Genomic DNA, 12,850 nt, shown 5'->3' with positions numbered 1-12,850 from the left:
AGTAACAATGGCTCTGCGCCACCTGTATTATAGTAACAACTGAGTCTGCGCCACCTGTATTATAGTAACAACGGGGTCTGCGCCACCTGTAATATAGTGACAACAAAGTCTGCGCCACCTGTATTATAGTAACAACTGAGTCTGCGCCACCTGTATTATAGTAACAACTGAGTCTGCGCCACCTGTATTATAGTAACAACGGGGTCTGCGCCACCTGTAATATAGTGACAACAAAGTCTGCGCCACCTGTATTATAGTAACAACTGAGTCTGCACCACCTGTATTATAGTAACAACTGAGTCTGCGCCACCTGTATTATAGTGACAACGTAGTCTGCGCCACCTGTATTATAGTAACAACTGAGTCTGCACCACCCGTATTATAGTAACATCTGAGTCTGCGCCACCTGTATTATAGTAACAATGGGGTCTGCACCACCTGTATTATAGTAACAACGGAGACTGCGCCACCTGTATTATAGTAACAACGGAGTCTCCGCCACCTGTATTATAGTAACAACGGAGTCTGCGCCACCTGTATTATAGTAACAATGGGATCTGCGCCACCTGTATTATAGTAACAACGGAGACTGCGCCACCTGTATTATAGTAACAACGGAGTCTCCGCCACCTGTATTATAGTAACAACGGAGTCTGCGCCACCTGTATCATAGTAACAACGGAGTCTGCGCCACCTGTATTATAGTAACAACTGAGTCTGCGCCACCTGTATTATAGTAACAACGGAGTCTCCGCCACCTGTATCATAGTAACAACGGAGTCTGCGCCACCTGTATCATAGTAACAACGGAGTCTGCGCCACCTGTATTATAGTAACAATGGGATCTGCGCCACCTGTATTATAGTAACAACGGAGACTGCGCCACCTGTATTATAGTAACAACGGAGTCTCCGCCACCTGTATTATAGTAACAACGGAGTCTGCGCCACCTGTATCATAGTAACAACGGAGTCTGCGCCACCTGTATTATAGTAACAACTGAGTCTGCGCCACCTGTATTATAGTAACAATGGGGTCTGCACCACCTGTATTATAGTAACAACGGAGACTGCGCCACCTGTATTATAGTAACAACGGAGTCTCCGCCACCTGTATCATAGTAACAACGGAGTCTGCGCCACCTGTATCATAGTAACAACGGAGTCTGCACCACCTGTATTATAGTAACAATGGGATCTGCGCCACCTGTATTATAGTAACAACGGAGACTGCGCCACCTGTATCATAGTAACAACGGAGTCTCCGCCACCTGTATCATAGTAACAACGGAGTCTGCGCCACCTGTATCATAGTAACAACGGAGTCTGCGCCACCTGTATTATAGTAACAACTGAGTCTGCGCCACCTGTATTATAGTAACAACGGAGTCTCCGCCACCTGTATCATAGTAACAACGGAGTCTGCGCCACCTGTATCATAGTAACAACGGAGTCTGCGCCACCTGTATTATAGTAACAATGGGATCTGCGCCACCTGTATTATAGTAACAACGGAGACTGCGCCACCTGTATTATAGTAACAACGGAGTCTCCGCCACCTGTATCATAGTAACAACGGAGTCTGCGCCACCTGTATCATAGTAACAACGGAGTCTGCGCCACCTGTATTATAGTAACAACTGAGTCTGCGCCACCTGTATTATAGTAACAACGGAGACTGCGCCACCTGTATTATAGTAACAACGGAGTCTCCGCCACCTGTATCATAGTAACAACGGAGTCTGCGCCACCTGTATCATAGTAACAACGGAGTCTGCGCCACCTGTATTATAGTAACAACTGAGTCTGCGCCACCTGTATTATAGTAACAACAGGGTCTGCGCCACCTGTATTATAGTAACAACTGAGTCTGCGCCACCTGTATTATAGTAACAACTGAGTCTGCGCCACCTGTATTATAGTAACAATGGAGACAGCGCCACCTGTATTATAGTAACAACTGAGTCTGCACCACCTGTATTATAGTAACAACGGAGTTTGCGCCACCTGTATTATAGTAACAACTGAGTCTGCACCACCTGTATTATAGTAACAACTGAGTCTGCACCACCTGTATTATAGTAACAACGGAGTCTGCGCCACCTGTATTATAGTAACAACGGAGTCTGCGCCACCTGTATTATAGTAACAACGGAGTCTGCGCCACCTGTATTATAGTAACAACGGAGTCTGCGCCACCTGTATTATAGTAACAACAGGGTCTGCGCCACCTGTATTATAGTAACAACTGAGTCTGCGCCACCTGTATTATAGTAACAACTGAGTCTGCGCCACCTGTATTATAGTAACAATGGAGACAGCGCCACCTGTATTATAGTAACAACTGAGTCTGCACCACCTGTATTATAGTAACAACGGAGTCTGCGCCACCTGTATTATAGTAACAACGGAGTCTGCGCCACCTGTATTATAGTAACAACTGAGTCTGCGCCACCTGTATTATAGTAACAACGGAGTCTGCGCCACCTGTATTATAGTAACAACGGAGTCTGCGCCACCTGTATTATAGTAACAACGGAGTCTGCGCCACCTGTATTATAGTAACAACGGAGTCTGCGCCACCTGTATTATAGTAACAACGGAGTCTGCGCCACCTGTATTATAGTAACAACGGAGTCTGCGCCACCTGTATTATAGTAACAACTGAGTCTGCACCACCTGTATTATAGTAACAACGGAGTCTGCGCCACCTGTATTATAGTAACAACTGAGTCTGCGCCACCTGTAGTATAGTAACAACGGAGTCTGCGCCACCTGTATTATAGTAACAACGGAGTCTGCGCCACCTGTATTATAGTAACAACAGGGTCTGCGCCACCTGTATTATAGTAACAACAGGGTCTGCGCCACCTGTAGTACAGTAACAACTGGGTCTCCGCCACCTGTATTATAGTAACAACGGGGTCTGCGCCACCTGTATTATAGTAACAACTGAGTCTGCACCACCTGTATTATAGTAACAACTGAGTCTGCACCACCTGTATTATAGTAACAACTGAGTCTGCGCCACCTGTATTATAGTAACAACTGAGTCTGCGCCACCTGTATTATAGTAACAACTGAGTCTGCGCCACCTGTAGTACAGTAACAACTGGGTCTGCGCCACCTGTATCATAGTAACAACGGAGTCTGCGCTACCTGTATCATAGTAACAACGGAGTCTGCGCCACCTGTATTATAGTAACAACTGAGTCTGCGCCACCTGTATTATAGTAACAACGGGGTCTGCACCACCTGTATTACAGTAACAACAGAGTCTGCACCACCTGTATTATAGTAACAACGGGGTCTGCACCACCTGTATTACAGTAACAACAGAGTCTGCGCCACCTGTATTATAGTAACAACGGGGTCTGCACCACCTGTATTATACAAATAGGACACTTGAGTGTAACCCTCCTGCACAATGACAATGCAGCACCAGAATCTGCTCCAGCTGTACAATAGAAAGGCAGTACAGCAAGGTGACACCAAGAGTCTGCTCAGCCTATAGAATAATAACATAATTACCTCCTGGCAAATACAATGGCTGCTTCCTGTCCCTGCTTTGGGTGGAAATGATAGAAAAAGCGACTTTATGGGAATGGAACTGCACCACCGCAAATACTGAAGGGGATAAAAGCTGATGACGTCATGGTCCTCTCCGCGAAGGGCATCTAGACTCTACTCCATAGCGTTGTACTGGGGCGAGGTCATCGGGAAAATGGCCGCCGCTTCCGTCTCTTATGGACACCGGGGACACTTGCTGCAGCTATAAAATATACATAGCCTGCTCTAGTGCCCGCATCTCGTTCTTCTGAAGCCGTAACGGTATCAGCGTCACATGACCGGCTGCCGTGTGATCCTGCTGTGTCCCCGGTAATGTCATATACTATTATTATTTATTATACAGGTGGAGCAGCCTGTAGTGTCCTGTTATTACTATTATTATACAGGTGGAGCAGCCTGTAGTGTCCTGTTATTACTATTATTATACAGGGGGAGCAGCCTGTAGTGTCCTGTTATTACTATTATTATACAGGGGGAGCAGCCTGTAGTGTCCTGTTATTACTATTATTATACAGGGGGAGCAGCCTGTAGTGTCCTGTTATTATTATACAGGGGGAGCAGCCTGTGGTGTCCTGTTATTATTATACAGAGGGAGCAGCTTGTGGTGTCCTGTTACTATTATTATACAGGGGGAGCAGCTTGTGGTGTCCTGTTACTATTATTATACAGGGGAAGCAGCCTGTGGTGTCCTGTTATTATTATTATACAGGGGGAGCAGCTTGTGGTGTCCTGTTATTACTATTATTATACAGGGGGAGCAGCCTGTGGTGTCCTGTTATTACTATTATTATACAGGGGAGCAGCCTGTGGTGTCCTATTCTTATTATTGTACAGGGGGAGCAGCCTGTAGTGTCCTGTTATTATTATACAGGGGGAGCAGTCTGTGGTGTCCTGTTATTACTATTATTGTACAGGGGGAGCAGCCTGTGGTGTCCTGTTATTACTATTATTATACAGGGGGAGCAGCCTGTGGTGTCCTGTTATTATTATTATTATACAGGGGAGCAGCCTGTGGTGTCCTCTTATTATTATACAGGGGGAGCAGCCTGTAGTGTCCTGTTATTACTATTATTGTACATGGGGAGCAGCCTGTGGTGTCCTGTTACTATTATTATACAGGGGGAGCAGCCTGTGGTGTCCTGTTGTTATTATTATACAGTGGGAGCAGCCTGTGGTGTCCTGTTATTACTATTATTGTACAGGGGGAGCAGCCTGTGGTGTCCTGTTATTATTATTATACAGGGGGAGCAGCCTGTGGTGTCCTGTTATTATTATTATACAGGGGGAGGAGCCTGTGGTGACCTATTATTATTATACAGGGGGAGCAGCCTGTGGTGTCCTGTTATTATTAGTATTATACAGGGGGAGCAGCCTGTGGTGTCCTGTTATTATTATACAGGGGGAGCAGCCTGTGGTGTCCTGTTATTATTATACAGGGGGAGCAGCCTGTGATTTCCTGTTATTATTATTATACAGGGGGAGCAGCCTGTGGTGTCCTGTTATTATTATACAGGGGGAGCAGCCTGTGGTGTCCTGTTATTATTATTGTACAGGGGGAGCAGCCTATGGTGCCCTGTTATTACTATTATTATACAGGGGGAGCAGCCTGTGGTGCCCTGTTATTACTATTATTATACAGGGGGAGCAGCCTAGGGTGCCCTGTTATTAATATTATTATACAGGGGGAGCAGCCTGTGGTGTCCTATTCTTATTATTGTACAGGGGGAGCAGCCTGTAGTGTCCTGTTATTATTATACAGGGGGAGCAGTCTGTGGTGTCCTGTTATTATTATTGTACAGGGGGAGCAGCCTGTGGTGTTCTGTTATTACTATTATTATACAGGGGGAGCAGCCTGTGGTGTCCTGTTATTATTATTATTATACAGGGGAGCAGCCTGTGGTGTCCTCTTATTATTATACAGGGGGAGCAGCCTGTAGTGTCCTGTTATTACTATTATTGTACAGGGGGAGCAGCCTGTGGTGTCCTGTTATTACTATTATTGTACATGGGGAGCAGCCTGTGGTGTCCTGTTACTATTATTATACAGGGGGAGCAGCCTGTGGTGTCCTGTTGTTATTATTATACAGTGGGAGCAGCCTGTGGTGTCCTGTTATTACTATTATTGTACAGGGGGAGCAGCCTGTGGTGTCCTGTTATTATTATTTTACAGGGGGAGCAGCCTGTGGTGTCCTGTTATTATTATTATTATACAGGGGGAGGAGCCTGTGGTGACCTATTATTATTATACAGGGGGAGGAGCCTGTGGTGTCCTATTATTATTATACAGGGGGAGCAGCCTGTGGTGTCCTATTATTATTATTGTACAGGGGGAGCAGCCTGTGGTGTCCTGTTATTATTATTATTATTATACAGGGGAGCAGCCTGTGGTGTCCTGTTATTATTATTATTATTATTATACAGGGGGAGCAGCCTGTGGTGTCCTATTATTAATATTATACAGGGGGAGCAGCCTGTGTTGTCCTGTTATTATTATTATTATACAGGGGAGCAGCCTGTGGTGTCCTGTTACTATTATTGTACAGGAGGAGCAGCCTGTGGTGTCCTGTTATTATTATTATACAAGGGGAGCAGCCTGTGGTGTCCTGTTATTATTATTATACAGGGGGAGCAGCCTGTGGTGTCCTGTTACTATTATTGTACAGGAGGAGCAGCCTGTGGTGTCCTGTTATTACTATTATACAGGGGGAGCAGCCTGTGGTGTCCTGTTATTATTATTATACAGGGGGAGCAGCCTGTGGTGTCCTGTTATTATTATTATACAGGGGTAGCAGCCTGTTGTGTCCTGTTATTATTATTATTATTATACAGGGGGAGCAGCCTGTGGTGTCCTGTTATTATTGTACAGGAGGAGCAGCCTGTGGTGTCCTGTTATTATTGTACAGGAGGAGCAGACTGTGGTGTCCTGTTACAACAGCACCTGCAGAGTGATAACCAAAGAAAATTGTGTACCAGTCACATAAGATATTATGTTATTGATTCTCAAAAATCAGAACAGAGACCCTCACAGTCTATATTTTACATTTCAGGTTACAGGTGAGGGGCGCTACCACGATATATATATTAATACACGAGGAAGAGAAGAACTGAAATGTCCTGTGTGGTGCTCTGTATAGTTAAAATATAACTTTTATTATTGAGCAATTAATATCACATTATCATAAGAAAACAGGGAAAATGGTATCTAATCGCTGTATATTTTGGAGCCAGGAGTCCTGAGTGACGATCATATCACATGTAGATAATGAGAATATTTGATAAGAACAATAATATTACAGTAGGAGCTGAAGCATCACTGGATACCTGGTTACATTTGTATATGAGTCCATGAGAAATGTATTATGATGTGATACAATCCCATGGATATGGTGTATCACCGAGACTATATATGTATATAGGGAGCTCCCACAGGTATCTCATTATAATTCCTACTGGGAGTGGAACATGCAAACGACACATGAGAATAACCTGACCCCAAACAACTTTATTATGACATAAATACGCTGCATCTTTTTACATCACAATTTCTTTCCTTTGTGACACAATTCTGCTATTTTTAACCTATTTTTGCTGTTTTCTTATAATATTGTGATATTAATTGATCAATAATAAGTTCTATTTTAACTATACAGTGCACCACAAGTAGGGTTCAGTCTAGCTCCGGCGGCAGGCAGGGCACCGGAGCTAGAGAGGGCACTTCCGTGCTTGCGCCGAAAAGGGTGTGTGGCCATTGAATAGGGGGCTTGTCTATAAGACACGTCCCCTTTTCGTCACTCTCGGGGGTGTGCCCGGCACTTACGGATGTGCCGGGCAGCCCCCAAGCACTGCCAACAGGGAGAATAGATGCCGGGAGCATGCGCCCTGCGTCTATTCTCCGGTGGTGACAGGGCAACCGCACATTTCCCCACCCGCGGGACACTGCGACCCGCGGGTGAAGACGGCACCCGCAGGCTGTGAGGGCAGGTTGCTTTTTACCCTCCAGAAGGAGGGCAGGGCGCCGTGCCCCGCTAAAACAGCCTAGCGCTAACGCTACACAAGGACATTTCAGTTATTCTCTTGTTCTTCGAGTAATAATAACAGTAATGAGTGGTCAGGGAATAACACACAGTAGGTATAACATGTATGTACTGTATATACCAGATGATACATAACAGGAGCTGGGGAAGGATGTGTGAGAAGGACACAGACAGGCCATGTAACAAAGGGCTGCACTCCCTGAGCTGAGACTGTCTGTCAGGGCGTCTTGTTATCCTGAGTAATAGAGACTCTCTCAGAGACAGCCATTGGCTGTGACAGTCCCCAGATCCTCAGAGTGTCACTGATTATCCCCCAGGACATGTCTCACCCCACCCTACGCTGCACACACACGGCCGGCAGGCTGGTCACACATGTAACATACATCTGAGGTGCGGTCATTTGTCATTTCATCATTTGTGCAGAGTGACTGATGGGATTCTGTATTGTGTAACCCTTTGTGTGTCCCCTGGGCTGCCTGCTGTCCTATCCCTGTGCTATTAACCTCTTCTGTTCCCTTCCCCCTCCCCTGTGTTACTGACACCTCTGTACAGCTGTTACACCCCCTGTTGTGTGCTCTGTATTCCTACGTTACTTCCCCTCTCCCCATATCTGCACCCCTTCTGCTCTCCTGTGTACTCTCCCCTCACACCCCTGTTATCTGTATGACCTCAGTATAGTCACAGATTCTTTCCTTTCCTGGAATAAATGTAAAACAAAAGAATAAATCCCAACATCCCTAATTCATGTGTTTGTAAAAGATTCACATGGAGCAAATTGCACCAAATATGCGTCTGGGAGGAATAAGACCCCCGGCCAGGAGAGGAGCATTGGTGTAACCTTATACAGTACAGCGTTGTGTGACGGCCTCTGAGGAGCCTTATGGGGCTGGGTCACAGGAACCTCTGACAGACACTGACCAGGGCTCTATGGCTGGGGGGAAAGGGGAGACTTACTGGTCACTCAGTGTTACATGTCTGACTGTGTTATGTGTGTTCTCTGTGATGTCTATTATATATATTATATTTATTCCTAGACTGTCCAGCTGGGAGGAGCCAGAGTCTTCATTACACGTCACACGTTCTGTATTCTCACTGATTCACTGAGGATGGACATGGATGAGAGTCACAGGTCTGAGAGGATCTTACATCTCACCCTGGAGATCATCTACCTGCTGACTGGGGAGGTGAGAGGGCCTGGAGGTGTCACAGTGACATCACTTATATCTATAGTAATAATACAGGGACATGACTGGGGAGGTGAGGGGATCTGGGAGTGTCACAGTGACATCACTTATATCTATAGTAATAATACAGGGACATGACTGGGGAGGTGAGGGGATCTGGGAGTGTCACAGTGACATCACTTATATCTATAGTAATAATACAGGGACATGACTCAGGAGGTGAGAGGATCTGGGGGTGTCACAGTGACATCACTTATATCTATAGTAATAATACAGGGACATGACTGGGGAGGTGAGGGGATCTGGGAGTGTCACTGTGACATCACTTATATCTATAGTAATAATACAGGGACATGATTGGGGAGGTGAGGGGATCTGGGAGTGTCACAGTGACATCACTTATATCTATAGTAATAATACAGGGACATGACTGGGGAGGTGAGGGGATCTGGGAGTGTCACAGTGACATCACTTATACCTATAGTAATAATACAGGGACATGACTGGGGAGGTGAGGAGATCTGGGAGTGTCACAGTGACATCACTTATATCTATAGTAATAATACAGGGACATGACTCAGGAGGTGAGAGGATCTGGGGGTGTCACAGTGACATCACTTATATCTATAGTAATAATACAGGGACATGACTGGGGAGGTGAGGGGATCTGGGAGTGTCACTGTGACATCACTTATATCTATAGTAATAATACAGGGACATGATTGGGGAGGTGAGGGGATCTGGGAGTGTCACAGTGACATCACTTATATCTATAGTAATAATACAGGGACATGACTGGGGAGGTGAGGGGATCTGGGAGTGTCACAGTGACATCACTTATACCTATAGTAATAATACAGGGACATGACTGGGGAGGTGAGGAGATCTGGGAGTGTCACAGTGACATCACTTATATCTATAGTAATAATACAGGGACATGACTCAGGAGGTGAGAGGATCTGGGGGTGTCACAGTGACATCACTTATATCTATAGTAATAATACAGGGACATGACTGGGGAGGTGAGAGGATCTGGGAGTGTCACAGTGACATCACTTATATCTATAGTAATAATACAGGGACATGACTGGGGAGGTGAGGGGATCTGGGAGTGTCACAGTGACATCACTTATATCTATAGTAATAATACAGGGACATGACTGGGGAGGTGAGGGGATCTGGGAGTGTCACAGTGACATTACTTATATCTATAGTAATAATACAGGGACATGACTGGGGAGGTGTGGGGATATGGGAGTGTCACTGTGACATCACTTATATCTATAGTAATAATACAGGGACATGACTGGGGAGGTGAGGGGATCTGGGAGTGTCACAGTGACATCACTTATACCTATAGTAATAATACAGGGACATGACTGGGGAGGTGAGGGGGCCTGGGAGTGTCACAGTGACATCACTTATATCTATAGTAATAATACAGGGACATGACTGGGGAGGTGAGGGGATCTGGGAGTGTCACATTGATATCACTTATATATATAGTAATAATACAGGGACATGACTGGGGAGGTGAGGGGATCTGGGAGTGTCACAGTGACATCACATATCTATAGTAATAATACAGGGACATGACTGGTGAGGTGATGGGATCTGGGAGTGTCACAGTGATATCACTTATATCTAATGTAATAATACAGGGACATGTCTGGAGAGGTGAGGGGATCTGGGAGTGTCACTGTGACATCACTTATATCTATAGTAATAATACAGGGACATGACTGGGGAGGTGAGGGGATCTGGGAGTGTCACAGTGACATCACTTATACCTATAGTAATAATACAGGGACATGACTGGGGAGGTGAGAGGATTTGGGAGTGTCACAGTGACATCACTTATATCTATAGTAATAATACAGGGACATGACTGGGGAGGTGAGGGGATCTGGGAGTGTCACATTGATATCACTTATATATATAGTAATAATACAGGGACATGACTGGGGAGGTGAGGGGATCTGGGAGTGTCACAGTGACATCACTTATATCTATAGTAATAATACAGGGACATGACTGGGGAGGTGAGGGGATCTGGGAGTGTCACAGTGACATTACTTATATCTATAGTAATAATACAGGGACATGACTGGGGAGGTGTGGGGATATGGGAGTGTCACTGTGACATCACTTATATCTATAGTAATAATACAGGGACATGACTGGGGAGGTGAGGGGATCTGGGAGTGTCACAGTGACATCACTTATACCTATAGTAATAATACAGGGACATGACTGGGGAGGTGAGAGGATTTGGGAGTGTCACAGTGACATCACTTATATCTATAGTAATAATACAGGGACATGACTGGGGAGGTGAGGGGATCTGGGAGTGTCACATTGATATCACTTATATATATAGTAATAATACAGGGACATGACTGGGGAGGTGAGGGGATCTGGGAGTGTCACAGTGACATCACATATCTATAGTAATAATACAGGGACATGACTGGTGAGGTGATGGGATCTGGGAGTGTCACAGTGATATCACTTATATCTAATGTAATAATACAGGGACATGTCTGGAGAGGTGAGGGGATCTGGGAGTGTCACTGTGACATCACTTATATCTATAGTAATAATACAGGGACATGACTGGGGAGGTGAGGGGATCTGGGAGTGTCACAGTGACATCACTTATACCTATAGTAATAATACAGGGACATGACTGGGGAGGTGAGAGGATTTGGGAGTGTCACAGTGACATCACTTATATCTATAGTAATAATACAGGGACATGACTGGGGAGGTGAGGGGATCTGGGAGTGTCACATTGATATCACTTATATATATAGTAATAATACAGGGACATGACTGGGGAGGTGAGGGGATCTGGGAGTGTCACAGTGACATCACTTATATCTATAGTAATAATACAGGGACATGACTGGGGAGGTGAGAGGATCTGGGGGTGTCACAGTGACATCACTTATATCTATAGTAATAATACAGGGACATGACTGGGGAGGTGAGGGGATCTGGGAGTGTCACAGTGACATCACTTATATCTATAGTAATAATACAGGGACATGACTGGGGAGGTGAGAGGATCTGGGGGTGTCACAGTGACATCACTTATATCTATAGTAATAATACAGGGACATGACTGGGGAGGTGAGGGGATCTGGGAGTGTCACTGTGACATCACTTATATCTATAGTAATAATACAGGGACATGATTGGGGAGGTGAGGGGATCTGGGAGTGTCACAGTGACATCACTTATATCTATAGTAATAATACAGGGACATGACTGGGGAGGTGAGGGGATCTGGGAGTGTCACAGTGACATCACTTATACCTATAGTAATAATACAGGGACATGACTGGGGAGGTGAGGAGATCTGGGAGTGTCACAGTGACATCACTTATATCTATAGTAATAATACAGGGACATGACTCAGGAGGTGAGAGGATCTGGGGGTGTCACAGTGACATCACTTATATCTATAGTAATAATACAGGGACATGACTGGGGAGGTGAGGGGATCTGGGAGTGTCACAGTGACATTACTTATATCTATAGTAATAATACAGGGACATGACTGGGGAGGTGTGGGGATATGGGAGTGTCACTGTGACATCACTTATATCTATAGTAATAATACAGGGACATGATTGGGGAGGTGAGGGGATCTGGGAGTGTCACAGTGACATCACTTATATCTATAGTAATAATACAGGGACATGACTGGGGAGGTGAGGGGATCTGGGAGTGTCACAGTGACATCACTTATACCTATAGTAATAATACAGGGACATGACTGGGGAGGTGAGAGGATTTGGGAGTGTCACAGTGACATCACTTATATCTATAGTAATAATACAGGGACATGACTGGGGAGGTGAGGGGATCTGGGAGTGTCACTGTGACATCACTTATATCTATAGTAATAATACAGGGACATGACTGGGGAGGTGAGGGGATCTGGGAGTGTCACAGTGACATCACTTATACCTATAGTAATAATACAGGGACATGACTGGGGAGGTGAGAGGATTTGGGAGTGTCACAGTGACATCACTTATATCTATAGTAATAA

The 12,850-nt window shown here is 45.3% G+C and overlaps 1 protein-coding gene across 1 annotated transcript in view; it reads left to right on the top strand.

Moving 5' to 3' along the window:
• Positions 1–12,850, top strand: part of LOC148454553 (uncharacterized) — a 171,038-nt gene that overhangs the window by 139,594 nt on the left and 18,594 nt on the right. The window contains 2 exon segments of the mRNA XM_088460780.1: positions 3,823–3,878; positions 8,638–8,787. Of these exon segments, the coding sequence (XP_088316906.1) occupies positions 3,823–3,878; positions 8,638–8,787 (206 nt within the window).

This window comes from Taudactylus pleione, unplaced genomic scaffold (assembly GCF_031769625.1).
Source record: "Taudactylus pleione unplaced genomic scaffold, aTauple2 ptg000984l, whole genome shotgun sequence".
Lineage (NCBI taxonomy): Eukaryota > Metazoa > Chordata > Amphibia > Anura > Myobatrachidae > Taudactylus > Taudactylus pleione.
Note: the sequence above shows the minus strand (reverse complement) of the source record. Positions and strands in the feature narration are given on the sequence as shown.